The sequence below is a fragment of the Engystomops pustulosus genome, chromosome 1 (assembly GCF_040894005.1).
Source record: "Engystomops pustulosus chromosome 1, aEngPut4.maternal, whole genome shotgun sequence".
NCBI classification, from domain to species: Eukaryota; Metazoa; Chordata; class Amphibia; order Anura; family Leptodactylidae; genus Engystomops; species Engystomops pustulosus.
In genome coordinates, this window is record NC_092411.1 from 247,660,672 (window position 1) to 247,679,412 (window position 18,741).

Consider the following 18,741-nt stretch of genomic DNA (forward strand, 5'->3'; position numbering starts at 1 on the left):
ACTGCCAGTTTTCCGTTTCAAAGGCCATAATAAGGCCCCCCCAACCATGTGTGCAAACCTTTATTGAGTGGAAAATCAAGACCCAGGTATAGGATTACTATACACAGACTGGAGTATCTTTTCTGCTGGACAGCATATCATATTCTGAAGTACTAGTCGTGTAGAAAAAAGTAATCATGGACATGAAATTTTTTTGTGTCCGTTACAAAAAATGAATTTTTTATGCATGTAATTTCCATCCTAATAAATTTCACAGTAATTACTGCCAATGCCTAATCAGGCTGGTAGCCCTCCTGCCAGTTACTATGTGCTTGGCACTTGTCTTCAGCAGAAAGAAAGCTCTAATTAATATTCATAAAAATATTAATGTTGTGAACTCTCATAAGATGTTTGGAAGAAATTGCTGGGTCTAGGGTTCATGTGGGGAGAGTTGTGCGCTGAGGGGACAAGAGATAAATAATGTAGGCCAATACCAGTTTAACACAATTAGACTAATATGTAAGGTTGTGTTGGCAGAATTCTTGCAGTAATTTTTGGGATTGTTTGTACAACAACTGCAACTATAGACCTCCAACCGAATGGCCTTATTAAGGTCATATTTTGAATCCCTATTTAACAAATATTGATAAGCAGAAAGTGGCTATGTTAAAATATAACTTTTAATAGGTCAACCAATAAAAAATAGGACGTACAGATAACACACACAAATAACATTGAATGACGCCGCTCAGCCATAGACTACCATTACTAGATGGAATATTATCATGTGTAGCCAAAACAAGAGTCACAGGGATTAGTACTCTTATGCACCGGACATAACTGGACCAGCCATTAGACACTACTATTAGACTTATGGTCGTGTATGACAAAACCAATTATGTATAGTCAGAGCAGGAGTAGCATACATATAGGGCACAGTTTGAATAAGTAGTTTCAGAGAACAATTTGTTACACGAGGCTCTTAAACTACAAAGAGTGAATCACAAGAGCCTTACATATATAACCACAAATGACACAAAAAAGAAAAATGAGAAAAATGGAATGGTCTCACCCAGTCATGCAGCTTGATGGATAATGGCTCAATTGTGGTGTTGGGATGACACGGGACCGGTGGCTCCAATGGAGAAATAGCCCTAGTCTCAACTTCTCCTGTCACCCCTTTGCTCCCGCCCTGACAAGGGCGGTCCCAAACTTGCCCTGGTGTCTATGCTGTCCCTAAATGTCCATAAGGTGTTGAAGGGCCTTTCAGGCAGTTGTCAGTTGTTTTTAAATCCCAACGCGTTTCCCCCCGTTTCTTACGGGGTTCATCAGGGGATATCAAGCACGTGATGACTCGGTACCGGATCAGGTTACCAGAGTCAATGCCTAACATATGCTTCCCCGAGTGCGGAGATAAGCAGTAGTGAGGATTGGCATCCAAGAATAGATACCACAGGAAAACTTTCTATAACAATATTCAAACCTCATACAGGGTGTAACCCATTCCTCCCAAAATGCTTGATCAGAATACTCACATATGACATTTTTGCAGTAAATCTGCCAACTACTCACATGTCCTTCAGAACCTTTCCTAAAACCAACCCCCAAAGTATAAAGTTATGTCTATATTGTTTGTGAGGACCTCAGAGAGCTGCTAGAGAACATTAGTGAACAACCTATCATATCTAGAAAGGAACACTGATAAAGTTGTTGAAAATTGTACTGCAGGGCAAGGCTTTAAAAATATAACTTTAGCTCTAAATGTCTAACGGAGCAGTAATATGGCACAACTGCTAATCTACCAAGACATGACCATCCACCTAAACTAAAAAGGAGAAGTGGCAGTAAGCCATAAGTAGCCCTATTTGCTATTTAGGGGACACATCAAGCATGTGGAAGAAGTTGGTCTGGTCACAAGAAAGTGGAACTTTTTGCCTAACTGGCAAATGATATGTGTGGAGGAAAGACAACACTGCAAATAACCAGAAACACACCATTCCTATTCTGAAGCCTGGTGGTAATAGCATAATACTGTCGCATTGCTAAGATTTACCATGGACAGGTGGATGGAGCTTAATAAAGTACAATCTAATAGGACATTTTAAAGGAAATCTACTATCAAAATCCATCATGATAAACCAGGGGCACTAACTCATAGATCCAGGACTGTGACTGTGGTCATCTTCTTATATTTGTTATCCATGGTCTCCTTCCTTCTATAATGAACTTTTAAAATTATGCTAGTGAACCAGAAGGGTTTTGGGGGAATCACCAGAGCCTTTTCATGTTGTAGCTTTAAAAGGAAGGAGGCCATGGATAACAAATATAAGAAGATTACCACAGTCACAGTGCCTGGAACTATGGCCTCTTCCATACAAACGTGTGCTCACCCTTGCCATGGCAGGAGAGAGGAGGGGTGAGTTCTCCTCGCCTCTTCCCAGTCCATTTTAAGCTGAGTGGCTGTGCCATAATGTCCTATATTGTTCTGTGAAGTTTCTTGGCTTGGTCACGACCTGGAGAGACAGCGTGTGTTCACTGCACCTTGACCGGGTGCCATAGACACCTATGGGGGCCATGATGCGGCCATAAGTTGTGCGCCCCTAGCAACAGCCCCCATACATTTGTCAGCATAGGGCCTATAAGTATGTGCCCCTGGTTTATCATACCTAATATATTTGGAAATATATTTGAAAATGAGGAAAAGTTCATGGAGACTGAATACTTTTGCAACCCACGGTATCAACAGCTAATTTTCCACACCACTTTTCTTTTTTACGTCTTTGTTATGAGTTCGGTCACATCCGCGCTTTCTCTTTTCTGGCGCACAGACCGGTGTCCCTTGGTAAGAGCAGAAACATATTTCTTTCCTCCAGAGTTTGACTGCAGTTGTCTTTGTTGATTTAGTTTTAAGGTCAGGAGTTCCTGTGAACATTATTATAGCTCCTTTTGTTCGCTTCAGATATAGATGGATTTTATTACTAACAGATGATTACACATACTTGTAAGAGATAGATTTTTATGGCGAGACTTGCTGCACCATAGTATATCATAGCAGGGCAGGGTACAAAGCATTATACTTGTCACATACATCATTCTGGAATAAGTAATGTGCTTTATATATTGTGGAGCCTCATGGGATTATACTTCACATTTCCAAGAGAAAGTCACAACAGAATGACTCCACTGGATATAGAAGTCTGTTTCCCAGTGGACAAGACCACTAAAACTATTGGCGCTAACACAGAGATAGAACCAACGGATCCCTTGGCATCAGTGTCAAGCTGAACAGAATTGTTGGAAAATATTTGAAGCATCCTGGGAAACCTGAAGAAAGAAAGAATGCAGATCTTCTGCTTAGAAAACTAAGGCACCAGTCCAAAAAACTGGAGCACCTAAGCTTTTTCTCCGTATTTCATACAAGTCCATAATTTAACGAAATTTAAATTTTGTGCCCGTTATCTAGCAATCAAAATAATTTATATCACCATACCTTCATTCGTTTACCCCCTTATCCCCTCGGAAATGACTTGTTGTCCTGCCATTGTCTTCTGTCGCGCATGCGTGCAAGTTTCTCTCGCTGCATAGCTTCTTGTTTCCCTGCATCTAATGGGAGCGTGCCCGCATATGAAGGGCACGGGGGAGAATATTGATGTGCACGATTGTAGTTATGCACGTATGTGATTCGCGGCACACAGCCCATCGCTGGACACGAATAAGCAACTTTGAAGGAGAGGATGATGGGACGTGAAGTCCCATGGAAGCGCAGGGCGGCCATCTTATTAAATATGAGCAGAGCAATTTGTGCAAAAAGGTAAAAAGAAATAAATATAAGATAAGAGAACGTTTGGGAAGGATGGAATGTGTACATAACAGGTAAAATTGGCACAGAGGGTGAAAAAAAATTAACATAAAAAGGACAACCCCTTTCACAAAGAGATTGTCTATAAATACTCATTGGGGTTCATAACAATTAGATCCATGAATTTATCCAGCACCATGGGCAACACATATCTGTGCATGACGGTTCTATTTCTACTTTTGGTACTATTACTATTAGTGGAAATTGATTGAGACAATTCCAATCTTCTCCGATATGCTACTTGCCAAGTTTTCCAATGGAAAAGAAAATTGCCCTAAAACCAACATGGCGACTTTTATTCCAATCATAGCTTTGAAGATATGCTTCCTCATTCATTACCTACTGGGGTATTCAGATATGTCATTTACCCTTTTGTTTCTGAAATAAAAGGTTGTCCTCTGACTTTGGACACACCCTGTACATTGATCTTAGTATTCTTGGTATACATTTTGACCAACCAACCACTTCATGGTGACCTCATCCTAGTGTTTCCCTAAACTAAAAGAATATGGAATAACAACATGTAAGGTTTTTTGTAGTTTTTGTAAAGGGGACTTAATTAAGTATTGTATATAATAGCGTATACTGGCTGACATTGTAGAGTTTATATGTGTAAGGGGTATGTTTTATAGGACTATTAAAAAGTAAATTTTTCATTTATTATGTATTTTTAAGCTTATTGACAATGTTCATTGTTTTGTTAGGTATTGTTACCATTGGTGAGGAGAAGAAATTGTGCACCCCGTCTGAAGCCTTCCTTAGGATGTGTGAATCTACTGATGTGAGTTATACAATCCCACGCACATGAATCTTACACCTGATTCTGTTCTTACAAGGGCAATGGTGCTGAATAACAGCAGCCGACAGTAAATGGCTACGTGCTGCACCCCAGAAATTGATATTTCATAGGATTCATCATAGCATGTAATTAGTTAGAATGACTATAATAGATCTAGCAATATGCTGGATTAATGGGTTATACGCAGGCATAAAATGCATTTTATTTTGGGGGTAAGTTCATCACAGCTTATTGGAGCTCCCTCTTATCACATAGAGAGGGGTGAGTTACTCTTTAGGTACAAGAACTACAAGTTGCTCACTGGATATGAATCATGAGAGTACAAGAAGGAGGAACGGAGGGGTTGCTATAGAAAAACCCTGTCATGTTGGTGAGGATAAAACAAATACAAGGAAATTTCTCTGCACCACTCAGAAATCGATTACTTTATTGTCCCATTAAAAGTCAAAACATGATACACGAACCATATACAATTCAGTCAGTATCCCAACCCAGCTACTTTTTTGCCTGTGCCAAATCGTTAGAAATTGTTCCAGTGGAGGGGTGCTAAAATAGGAAATACAATAAAAATGTATTTTTCTATTGCTGGTCTTGGACAACACTTATAATAACTGTAATGGAGATAAGAACTGTAATTAACTTTAAGTATATACGATGGTATGGGAAAAAATCACACATGTTCGTACTCTTCCTCAGTTGGACATTCTAGATCATATGTGACGATCTGGTTTAGAGACTAATTGTGGGCAGAGAATGTGATGGTAATAATAATATCAGAACTGTAGAAATAATGTTTGGTTATGGCATACTACTTAGAACCACCTTAAAACACGTAAAAATGGCTACTTGGCTTGTTTTTGGAGCTCTCCTTTGCTTCCACCAGCTAAAGTAGCTCTCTTAGACACAATAATGCCTTGCACAGCCAATTTGGATCTTTTGTAGGATCACATATTCTTTTTTTATGGACCAATGGGTTGGGTCTGTAAAAATAAACTTGTGTCCAATCTGTGAAAAAATCAGAAGTCAGGTAATTAATTGGGTGACAGCAATTCGTCAGGGAATGTTCACACTGCTGCCATTTATTTCTGATGTTCTGCATAAGAGACATCATAGTCACTAGCAGAAACCAAAAGCTCCTATTGACTATAAAGTTTTGTATAACTCCTGTCTTCAGATGTCTAACATTTTTCCGGATTTTTGTAATGGGGACACATAATGGAGTCCGCTATGGCTCTGTGAAAGTAGCCTTAAGCTGCCATTGGCTCAGTCTTTGATATACATACGTCCACATTGTTTGTAGGTCTCTGAATGTAGTAACATTTCAGGATCCTTTTCTGATACCAAGTCCCAGAGCAACTGAAGTAACATTGAGTAGCAATAAAGTAAAGCAAGGCTCACACCAGTTATCTTCCATATATAATAATGCAGTATGCTCTGCTCTTTTATCTGTGCAACATTGTGCAATGCAAACAGCCCTTATAAATGTTGGTATATATATTATTCAAATTAACCATGAGAGAACAGCATACTCCTTAGCTCCCTCTACAGGTAACAGAAGGCTTACTGTATTTCATTATTTAGTTCAAGACTAATCATTTGAATTCATAAACTAAATGACACCAATTTGACCTGCTTAGACATGAATAATAATGGGGAAGATTTATCATACACAGGCGCTCGCCACTGGGCAAAACTAAATATCCCCCAATGTATATAGAGATTATAGGATTTTTTAAAATCATCCCTAGAACTGGGCATTACCATCAGAAAGCTGTGGGTCTGACACCTGTCGACCGTCACCAATCACCTGTTTGAGTGCTGCTTCCACTTCTCCGGCCTGTGTTATAACATTGAATGGTCACATGGCTGGTTTGTAGTTCCCTTTCATTTAGGTCAATGATGCCGAGCTGCAATACCAAACTCCGCCACAATAAATATTATGGCACTGTACTTGGTAGACTGGGGAAGCCTTAGATTTATCTGTCATCATTTTAAGCAGGTAATTGGTGAAGATGCCAGGTGTGGGACATTGCCCAATTGCTTATTATTTACTAAAAATGCTGATATTCTGCGTAAAGAGTGAACATTTACTTAAAGTCGCATTATAGACATATGTTAAAATACTATTATCATTATGATATTTTTTTTCAAATTACTGACTGTACATCACTGTAGATTATTCACTTAATTTTCTTATCTTGTTCTTCTTTTGTTTATTTTACAGCTAAACATGACCTTCCATCTCTTTATTGTTGCCTTGGCTGGAGCTGGAGCTGCGGTTATTGCTATGGTAAGCTGTAATGTAATGAGATCATAGATACTTTAGAAAAAATATGTGCTTGGTGAATAGAAACTCACTAACACAAGGTGCACCTATATGACATCTATAGAACAGGACTGCACAATCTGCTGCTCAGTTCACTTGATAACTGTTATTCCCAGTATTAATAAGTCTCATCTGAGGTTGTTATTACATAGAGATCAAGGATGTCGGATAGAAGCAATCCCTAACCAGAAAATGTTTTTATGATCTTTTATGGCTAATATGTTTGTATGCATAGATAAAACCCCCATGGTGACTGGTGATACTAGCTAGATGATCAAGATAATGGGGCTTATTTACTAAGGGTCCCGCGGCCTCATTTTCGTCGGTTTTCATGACTTTTCGGGGATCTCGCCGGTGATGAAATCACGCCAGCTTTCACGCGACACAAATCGGGGGTGGGCTAAATTGAGACCCCCCCACCCTTGATTTTTCATACTGTTTTCTATTCATAGTAAATCATTAGTAGTCAATTGGTTGAATCCCACATCAATCAGTGAGGTACCAATTGTTGGGGCATCTTAACCAATTAGTCATTTCTGATGGCCAGCCCATACACTTTATAGAGCCAGAAACAGAAGGGTCCATCCATTGTATTGTCACGAGACAGAAAATGCATCTCATCTCCCATTCACTTACATACGGAGTCTTCACCTTCTGATTATTGCTGAGTCTAACAGTGGAATTACCTGTGATGCCCTAAGAATAATCAAGGAGGAAAGGGACAAAAAAACCCTTTAAACCACAAATACTACCTTAAATATATGTCATGTTTTGAAGCAGTATGACTAATCAGTTATAGTATCTCCACAGTGTGCGCCTACCATTGTGTTTCTATGGTAATCTTGCCGGAGGATGTCTCTGATTCCTGTAAAAATAACAGACAGCTATGAATACACTGCACAGATTTAGGCAATGCACCATTTCATGTCTACTTAATACCCAAAACCAGTGATTGATAACATGAAAGGATGACAACGACTGTGGCTTCAAGCACATGTGACTCTGCAGCCAGTAACATAACCATATTTGTCTCTTTGTATATGCAGTATTATCTATATATCTATTCATTAAAATACACAAATAAGATTTTCAAGTGTGCAAAAAATAATTTAAAGTTACTAATTATTTACCGTATTTTTCGGACTATAAGGTATGCCTTATAGTCCAGTGCACCTTATATATGAATCGTACTTACAGACAATAGCTGTCTTGAACTGTGAACAGGTCTGCCACCTGCTGGTCATTCATCCTTATAATCAGGTGTGCCTTATAATCCGGTGTGCCTTATATATGAACCTAGACGTTTTAGCAGGCATTTATTGATGGTGCGCATTATAGTCCGAAAAATATGGTATTTTTAAGACAAAATAATAATGGAAACCAATCTTAGATTTGCACCCCTCACACACCCAGAAACATTGGATTTCCTTTCTTATTCAGTGCCAAAATGTAATGACTATAAGTAATGCTTGTCTAGATGTCAAGACAATGGGGGGGAAATCTTGGTTGATCCTCTGCACCCGAAAATGCAAACGAAAGGCATGGTTTCGGCCTTACGGAAATTAGCCCGTGTGTCTAAAAATTACAGAGGTTGCGCCAAAATGTGGTACACAGTTTAGACCAGCTAAAAGCAGGTCTAAAAGTAGAACTGGACCGTCTGGATTCATTATCACAATGATGAATCTGGTGTAGCATAAGACCAGTGGCGACCAGCTCTCCACTGTCGTAGTCTTAGGCACATTAATGAATCTGTTCCTTGCATTTTCAAGCAATCAATCCTTACTAATTGGACTCTCTACTGTCAGGTGGGTGGTACCAGACTGTCAATTTTGGCTCAGGATAGCCCAATTCACAATACTGGTCCAAAATAGCAAATAACTCAGGAATGGTGAGAAATTCGCTAGCATTGGTGGAGCAGTATCTAATAAAGGATGTATGAATTTGGCAAATTTAATCTGAAACGTTCTGAATGTTTAATGTTCACTTTCCTTTCTCTTTTTTCTTCCAGGTCCACTACCTGATGGTGCTATCTGCTAACTGGGCCTATGTGAAAGACGCATGCCGAATGCAGAAATATGAGGACATCAAATCCAAGGAAGAACAGGAACTGCATGACATCCACTCAACCCGCTCCAAAGAGCGACTCAACGCTTACACATAAAACTAACCTCCCACATCTTTGTAACATTTCAGTTCTTTGTTGTTTCAACTAACAGCCTCCCTTCCATTGTAAAATGAAAATGAAGTGCTTTTCCTAAAGATGGGTTAAATGCCACCTATCTCCATAACCTTGATTGACCAGCACTTGGCATCTTCACAGTGGTCTGTGTGACAATGTCATATAATATGGAACACCCTTATAGTCTTTCCTAAATTGTCATAAAAGGTGACTGGTTTCTTAGATAAAAGAAAATTAACTGTTAAATAAAGATGTTTGTTTCCTTTTTTAACCACTTTCTATGTGTTTTGCATAAAACATTTTGCATTGTTTCCTATGTTTTTAAGAGAAAGCTTTTTATACTTTTTAGTTTTGAGTTTCAAAAACTACTTTTACCTACAGGTAAACGTCAAAAGGGATCGTTGTACAGAAAGCATGTAGAATAATATGCTTACTGCTCTCAGTTCTAAACCATGCATGGACTGTTCCGGCTTCTTAGTAGTGTTTTGGCCCTATGAGAGTAGTCATAGGTATAATTTCGGTTTTAGAGGTGCTTCTTTATCGGTGTTATGTATCAGTAGTAATGTATGCTATTAGAACCTCGGTTTTCAAGTTCTGGCAACGACAGTGACCTAGCCATCTGTATAACGTGTGAGCATGCATATTGTAAGGATAGTGCATGGGCACGCCCCATTTAAAGGACATCTTATGCCCAGTTTACTCAAACATGTAAGTGGTGTTTAACCAACAGATAATCTATAGCTGAAAATCATATGTAGGCATCTAGCTATTCTTTAACCCTTGCCTTTTTATATTTGTTGTAAAATAAATGTCATGCTATCAACTCAATTCTCTCACATATTATTTCATCAATTGTCGAAAATGTGAAATATTCCCGGGTTGACAGTATCCTATCCCTTCTCAGCCGTGGACCTGTATACGTAGTTCTACTTTGAGATCATTCCAGCAAACAATGTACTGTACAAGTTTTTATTTTTCGGTGAAACTCTCTATAGGGTTTTAACATAACAGTGTTATTGGACCAAATTTGTTGTTTCCATCAGTCCTGCCTCTTGGAATGCTCTGGGAATGCTGTGAAGTATCTTTATAACATTTAGGCAAGAATTTTGTCAATGGTAAACCGAAATCACATATTGTTTTGTGCACTTTTTTGATGAGTCTTGTGGCCGTTTAGTGTTAGTGCATTGCACATTTTGATAGCTCTTGGGGGTTTATTCGCCACTTTCTTTTTTTTTTTCTTTTTTTTTTATTTTGGCTTGCATTGACAATTTTTTGGTATTTTGCACTTATAGTAATGGAGTAGTTGTTGGTGGAAATTTAGTAAGTGACAATATTGGACTATGGGGTGTTGCATTCTACACATGGAGTTTTATCCCTATTCATGTAAGTGACCATGTAGATGCTATGATTTGTACTGAAATACTCATAAACAAGCAGAGATAGGTGTGACAACAAACACTTGTGATATTTAGCGGTGTGTAACATATTCATCGTTCTACACAAGAGAACATCCAGCTTTCTTACAGTGTCTATCGGACTTGACCAATTTAGCTTCACATTAGAGGATGAAATAGTGCATGCTATAGGATAATCTGTTACTTGGTTGTTTTAGTACTTAGTTCTAGGTAGTTTTTCTCATTGACCTAGCTCATTAAAATAAATGCCCCCCTTTAAGGATGTTTTCTCAGTGTGCCATCTTCAACTAATGAGATGAAACAATAGTTGTGTTCAATACATAGCTGGCCCTTCTTTTCTAAACCTGGACTCAACATTGAGAGAGTGCCTAGATTGCTCAAGAGTTTCCCTTTATATAATAAGTTTTACAATCTTGATGATGCAGGTGGTATTGGAGATGATACCATAGACTTATAATAGAGACACAGTACAACTAAAAGCATCAGAATGTAGTCAGTCTTTTGACTAGTAATTTGTACCATTATTAAGCTACGATCATAGAAAAACGTTCAAGTTTCTTACTGCCCCATGGCCAACTCATGACACTTTTTTCCTACATTGATCATCCTGTTAAATGAATCGCTCGTTGTGATGTTCCTGGGACGAGTTGGGTATTTATGGTTTGACACAAGTGTTGTCTGCTATAAATATAGAGGAATGAAGAAAAAACAAGACCTGCGGTACCATTATAGGCCAATGCAAAGTGGACAGAATTGGGCCAATTGTGTTGATGTCACAATTGTATTATCAGTAAAAAAAAAAGATTTGGACTCCCGCTAGGCTTGTTTTTGCCTGGTCGCTCTAATTCTAGAGGACCCATAATTTGTATATGGAAGGTCTTGCATGAAAAAATTCTAAAAAGTATAAAATTTCATCAGCAGCTGCAGATGAAAGCTCCTCCAGGGCAGCAATTGAAAAGTAAGCAAGAGTAGTTGGAGGTCTAGAGTGGCCATGCACCACAGAGTAACAGTTTTTAAGTGTATGATTTCGATCATTTATTGCCTACATTTTGGCAATAAATCCCTAAAAATAATTGAATAAATTCATGTTAATATCATTCTTTAAGATTTCAATTCAATTTCACATCACACCATTTTTCATACTGCACAGGAAATTTTTGTGTGTTTTGACCTGTTTATAAACCACAGAAAAAGAACTTGTATGAAAAAATTCAAAATTTTATTTTTTCCCCAAGAAAACATTTTTTATCTACTATTACTCATCCATCATGGGAATTTTTGTAAAGACATTCGCTAAGCATACTGCTTATGTAGTTACTCGTTGCATGCTTGAACATCTAGTAGTGGTAGTTCGATTTTCTTTTTTTGACACGTCCGTCAACAGTTCTCCAATTTGTGCAGTATTAAAGAAAGATATCTTTTCAAAAATATTCTTCTAAAATTCTTTCAAATTCTATATTGTAGTGTTTCAGTTTTGTGTCTCAAACAGTTTGTGATTTTTAAACCAATGTCCTATGGATCAATGTGTAATAATGTTGATGCTTTTTGGCTTTCCTCTGGTATTAGAGTTTGTATTTTCACAAAGAATGCTTTGTAGCAGGCATTATAATTAATCTGTTTTGTACATAAATGTGCCAACAGCTTCATGGTGGCGTTTTTGAAATGTAGAACAAAGTGCTTGCAAAATGTAATAAACACACTTGTGTACTTTGTGTATTTACTGGTAGTCACCGCTTGTTTCTTTTGCACAATGACACCATTGGAGATGTCAATCAATGTCATTTTTGTATTGAAAACAAATCCTTGAAATAACTAATTGCGACTTGCGGTAAATTTAGACTTAATGTAACATCTTGACATATGTTTTTCTTTACAGGTTTAAGATCTACATTCCAGCATTTAAACATAGAAAACACTGATTCTTATTTAAATGTGGATTTCTGTAATACCCTATTTTTCGGACTATATGGCGCACAAAAAATCCTTTGATTTATAGAAAATTATAGGTGCACTTTATAGTCCAGTGCGCCTTATATATGAACCGTACTTACAGACAATAACTGCCTTGAACTGTGCACAGGTCTGCCACGTGCTGGTCACTCATCCTTATAATCAGGTGCGCCTTATAGTCCAGTACGCCTTATATATGAACCTACTTACAGACAACAGCTGCCTTGAACTGTGCACAGGTCTGCCATGTGCTGGTCATTTACTTATAATCAGGTGCGCCTTACAATCCGGTGCGCCTTATATATGAACCTCGGCGTTTTAGCAGGCATTTATTGATGGTGCGCCTTATACTCCGGTGCACCTTATAGACCGAAAAATACTGTCAAAAACACATAGAATACAGACACATATATTATTCAATATATTAAAGGAAATCTACCATAAAAATTAAGCATCAAGGTAAATCCAGAAACTGTGACTGTGGTAATATTCTGACATCTGTTATAAATGGCCTACTTCCTTCTAAAATCCAGATTCAAAATTAAGCTAATTAGCCAGAAGGCTCAATGGCTATTTTCACAGCCAAGAAAACATATTGGATAAATTTACACTTGCCCATAGGAATCTCAGGCATAGTTTAATTGAAAAGTGTTTGGTGCTGTCACTCCCTTCATGTTGCATATAAGATCCCAAACAACTTTTGGGCAGATCCACCACATATGGAAGAACGGGCCCTCCTGTCCATAACGTTGAAAGCAACATCCATCTGTAGAGTAACCTATCTGAAGTAGCCTTGTCAGAGACATTTATTGACAATAATTGCAAATGCTAGCTTATTACTAGCCCTTGTGATTATTTGCCCTAATCCACCACCTTCATGCCACTGAGGCGTGATGGGACATGAAGGGAGGGGGGCGCAGTTATTACTGTCCCCACACCTGTGCACTCACTGTGAATAGTCGCAGGCAGGGCCTGGCATTGAATAAACTCTACACAGCACCCTGCCTAATATATCAAGAGGCTGAAACCTCTTGATGTATTGTGCTGCAAAAATGCAGTTGCAGGGTTTTCATACGCCTGCGTATGATAAATATCCCCCTATGTGTATATTCAGCCAGAAACGGCACAGTAGAGTGCCCAGGATTTTTGTCATAGTCTTTAGGCCCATATAAATCACAGAGATGAGTTAGATGTAGTCTAATATGTCTTTTTGGGGCTCCGGGATACTATGAATAAAAGCAGAGTTCCCTATTTTTGGTTTTGGAGGCAAAAGGGGACCTGTCACTAGATAAACTCAAACAGCTTATGAATTTTCATTCTCAGCGGCTAACCTACAAAATAATCTTCCACAATGTTATTTTAAAATAAACAGCATACACTTTAAAAGGAATTAGGAAACCGTATAAAGAGAGTACCAAGAACTAGGCTAACAGGGAAAGGAAAACTATCCCTTACTCAAAGGCTAAGCTAGTCCCTGCCTGCAGATGATGGTTAGCTTGCCAGCTACCACCATGCTCTACAACTTCTCCCGGTCTGAACACAAAGACTGAAGTAGATAAAACACACAACCGAGATTGAATGCGGAAGGACAGGCAATAGAGCAGACAGGAATAATGGGTAACAAAGGAGCAGGTCCAAATACACTCACTAGAAAATAAACACAGACAAAGGGGAACAGACAGGAAAGTGATGAGTGAATACAAGAGAACAGACAAACTTCACAGAGTCTCTCACCACAGTCAAAGAAATAAGTCACTTAGTAAGTATAGTTATCTCTACATAACAGAGCCAGGGATAAGCTGCAGATACAACAATGCCTAGAAAATACTGAATAACAAAACCAGCATTAAATGAAAGGATAATACATATTACCACAGCTGAGACTAAAAACCCCCAGCAGGTAATGAAGAAACACCATCAACAAAAAGACAGGTATAAACAATCATGCTACATAGCACAGTGGTAGAGAACTGACCAGAAAGGCCACAGGACGGTGGTTTAAATACTGACACACATGGAAGGTAACTTAACTTCAGACACCCCTATCTTCTCTACTACCTACAAACATGCATTTGGTGTCCAATTAAAGATAACAATCTTGTCTTTTGGATTGCATCAGTCTTGTGCTTGTGTGAGCTATGCCAAACTAAAATATGGAAGGATGAAGAAGCAACCAGATTTCAAGAAGATGATATCTTTGAGGTAAACACTTACTATTAAATGCAAGAATATCACTGTAAAAAATAGGGTATGGAAGTAACAGCTAACCTAACAGATTAGTTGCCTTATGGCCGCCTTGCAGGTGTGTGGAGACTTACAGCCATTTATACTCCACTGGGGTATTCTGTGAAATTTGCGAATCATTTTTCAGGAATGGGATAAGGAAATCATTGCTACTCTTTTGACTACTTTGTAAGGCAGCCCCTTAACATCAGGATATTTTCCTTATCCCATTCTGAAACACATATTTGAATATTTCCCAATGTACAAACATAATACTTTTTATTAGTTTCTTTCTTGTTCAGGTTAAAATCTACTGTCAAAATTCATCATGATAAACCAGGGACAATTACTGCTAGATCCAGACACTGTGACTGTGGTAATCTTCTTATATTTGTTATCGCTGGCCTACTTCCTTCTGAAATAAACATTAAAAATTACGGTAATTAATCGGAGGGGCTCTGGTGGGTTTCCAGAGCCCCTTAATGATGTATTGTCACTGGTTTTACAATGAGCAGAGCAGGTCTCCCCTTCTGCACTTCCTACTGCTGCTAGATTACACAGACAGAGGGAGGAGGGCAGGGGGAGGGTGAGACATGTTTTGCTAATTGTAATAGCCTGTGATGCTGCAGCAGGGGCTCTGGAAACACCTCAGGCTCATTAGCATCATTTAAACATTTTAGGAGGCAGGAGGCCATGGATAACAAGTAAAAGATTATTACTGTCACATTTCCTGTATCTATGAGAAAGTGGTTTATTGCGCTAAATTTTGATGGTGGATGTTCTTAAAACATAATTTACGTTAAAATCCATACTAAAAATCAAAGCAAATCAATAGTATAAAGTAAAGCTAAATAAGAAAATCTATATAACAAATATACACTTGAATAACGTCCAGGAAAAACAGAAGCCTCCCCTCACTAATAAAATGCCCAGCAGCCTCCCCTCATTAATGAAATGTCCATAAGCCTTCCCTCACAAATGAAATACCCAGCAGCCTCCCGTCACTATTGAAATTCCTAGTAGCCTCCCCTCCCTAAAGAAATGCCCAGCAGTCTCTGCCACTAATTACACTGTTACATCATGTAGACAACCAGGTGTGTGTATACTAAAGGCAGCAGGATTCACCATGAGAAGAAGTCTGTGGGGACATTGGAAAGAACCTAAACATCATGTTGCAGACCAAGTAGATCCCATAATGTCATTCTAGTGACCTCTTTCAGCAGGATAACATACTCTGAAGCACTGTAACAATAGCCCAGGAATGGTTTGCTGAAAATGATGAAAAATTCAATGTGTTGACTTGACCTTTAAGTTCCCTGGAATTATATTTGATCAAGTATCTGTTGAATTGCTTATAATACAGGTCATCCCTGAGGGTCCCACCTCATTACTTATAGGACCTAAATGATTTACTGTCGGGACCAGAAGACACAGGATACTCTCAGTGGTACAATACCATCAGTGACCCAGTGGCTACCCAGTGGCCCATATTTATCAAAACAGTGCAAACTGCACTATGTGGCTGTGTAATGTGCAGGGTGCGCCAGATTCATGCAACGTGTTGCGCGTTCTTCATGAATCTTGCACCACCCCCCCCCCCCCCGCACTGCTCCGACATAGTGCACCAACTTTTTTTCTTGCACCTTTCACATGCGACACAATTCTGTTGGATACTGCTTGATAAATGTGGCACCCGGTCCGACGCTGCACCAGATCATCCCTATCAGTTAAGAATTTTGTCTTGTACCGGACACAGTGCAGCCACAACACAAATGTGTCATGGACACTAAAAAGGATGTCCAAAGTTAGACAAAAAACTGGTGCAGGGGCATTAATAAATCTGGGCCACTGTCTCAGTAATGTCCACTGGCAGGGTCCCCCTTTACTGAAATGTCCACCGGAAGGGTCCCCTTTACTGAAATCTCCACTCCTGATGCCCCCCTTTAATGAAATGTCTACTCCAGATGCTCCCTCCACCATTACTGTTATGTCCACAGCTGGGATCTCTTAAAAAAAAATTGAAAAAAGCTTTACTCACCTTCCGACGTCTTCTCCCCAGCCCCGAGGCTCCATCTTCTCCTCTTTCCCGCGGCTCTGTCTTCTTCGTCTTCCGGCCTGGACGCATCACTATGATGTGACGACATAGTGATACGACACTGGTTAAGGTGTTAATGGAAGTTTATTACTAAACATTGTTGTTTTGAGAATCTTATGGTCTCTTGAGTCATGTCCAAGGGTGCAAGCTCTAAAGTGTAGGGCAGTATTGGATATTTTTATAGAACACCTGAAGGTAATTGGTTAATTGGTCCTAGTCAATATCATATATCAATAGGACACATTTAGGCGTTGTTTTTCACGTCCGTGGTGCAGTGATTTCCACGGATGCCTCACATTTATTCCTATGAGTGTTTTCACATTGGCTTGTATTTTCACCGATCCGTTGTTTGTGGAAAAAAATTATAAAACATATCCTATTTTTTTTCAGAGATCCAGATCGTGGAAGGCAATAGAAGTCTAAGGGTCTGCAAAAAAAACTGATTAAACATTTGTTTTTGTACTGATGAGGCTAAAAAACCAGGAGTGATGTTTTCAAAGCAATGTTAAAACTTTAGGGTTTTTTTTTGCGGACACAGAGACAAAACAAAAGAAATGGAGACAAAACACAAAGGATGCACAACTGTAGCTGAGCACCAACGCCAAGAACCCTAAATAATCGGCACATTAATAAAAAGGGCAGGGAAATAAAGTACTGGAAGTGATATTTGCTGTAATTGGTGAGAAATTCTTTTTAGAATCAGACACGTCTCTTCACCACTAGAGGTGTTTTTTTTACTGGATTATTGATTGACCATTAGATGACAGACAAACGATCAATATTGAGTGAACACGTGGCCTTTAAGAGCTCTCTATTGATTTAACCGCATGCTGCATATAATGTGGTTTTGTTTACTTTCCAGTTTAAGGTTTTGTGAGAACTAAACAGAAGTGAAAAAGATTTACTAGTGAACGTGTAACAAGTTACTAGATGTATTAACAAAGTATGAAGCAATTATCTTTTTTTCCCATAATTATAATGCAGTGAGATGGGGGAATCAGCAGATTACAAATGATAAGCAGCTCTCTGCTGACATCTGGTGGGTTGTCTGTGTATGACAGCTTAGCTGCTAAATATTTTGCTGAGAGGTAAAGCTTGGAGTAATTTTAATATAATTTCCATTCATTTTATAGGAGATTAAGCTTTAAAATAAAAAAGTTAAGGATAAAATAATATTAGATTATTCCTAATCCAACACCGAGAATCTTTTTAAAGCATCAGATTATTATGAAAGATCTTCTAAAATACACATAAAATAAACATATGATAGCAATAGTCAGATTCTTCAGTGTAATGAATGAATACCACAGCAAACAGAGCCTTTTCTAATCTGCACAATGTGAAACTAATGATTAATTATATACTGGTGAAAGAGAAAATTGAGAATTTCAAAGGTAAAAATACATCTTAAAATTCGCTAAATTCTCCAAAGGACGCAAACTAGCCTCAGAAAAAATTGGGACCACCAAATACCCAGACATTCATACTTATGTGCAACACCCTTGCCAACACATTGCCAGGCTGGTAGTTGCGAATAGCGCCCTCTCCTGATCAGGAGCTGTTAGGGGGAGTCATTAACCCTCTAGGAAGTTTCTAGAACTGAGATATTGGGACACATTTACTTACCCGGTCCTGCGCTTTCCCCGATCCGGAGTGTCCAACGAGAATGAACTCTGACGCGATTTATTTACATCATGCGCCCGATATCCTGCATGTGTTGCTTCCCCGCTTAGGTCCGCCGGAGTTCACCATCTTCTTCCTGGTGCATGTAAGTGCATGGCTTGCGACACAATTCTAAAGTTAAATCCTGAGCTCAGTCCGAATCAGCCGGATCGTCCGACGGCCTGCTCCCGATTTATGTAGCGCGAAAGCCGGCGCCGATGCGCTAAAATCCGATTGTTTGAGACACAATCCCC

At 38.9% G+C, this 18,741-nt stretch overlaps 1 protein-coding gene across 2 annotated transcripts in view; it reads left to right on the forward strand.

Moving 5' to 3' along the window:
- GPM6A (glycoprotein M6A) overlaps nt 1–11,423 on the forward strand; it is a 162,984-nt gene extending 151,561 nt beyond the window's left edge. For both annotated transcript variants that reach the window (XM_072123747.1, XM_072123740.1), the window contains exons 5-7: nt 4,543–4,619; nt 6,862–6,927; nt 8,972–11,423. In XM_072123747.1, coding sequence (XP_071979848.1) covers nt 4,543–4,619; nt 6,862–6,927; nt 8,972–9,124 — 296 coding nt within the window. In that variant the 3' untranslated portion in view covers nt 9,125–11,423. The remainder of the gene's footprint in view (nt 1–4,542; nt 4,620–6,861; nt 6,928–8,971) is intronic.
- Nucleotides 11,424–18,741: the final 7,318 nt, after the last annotated feature.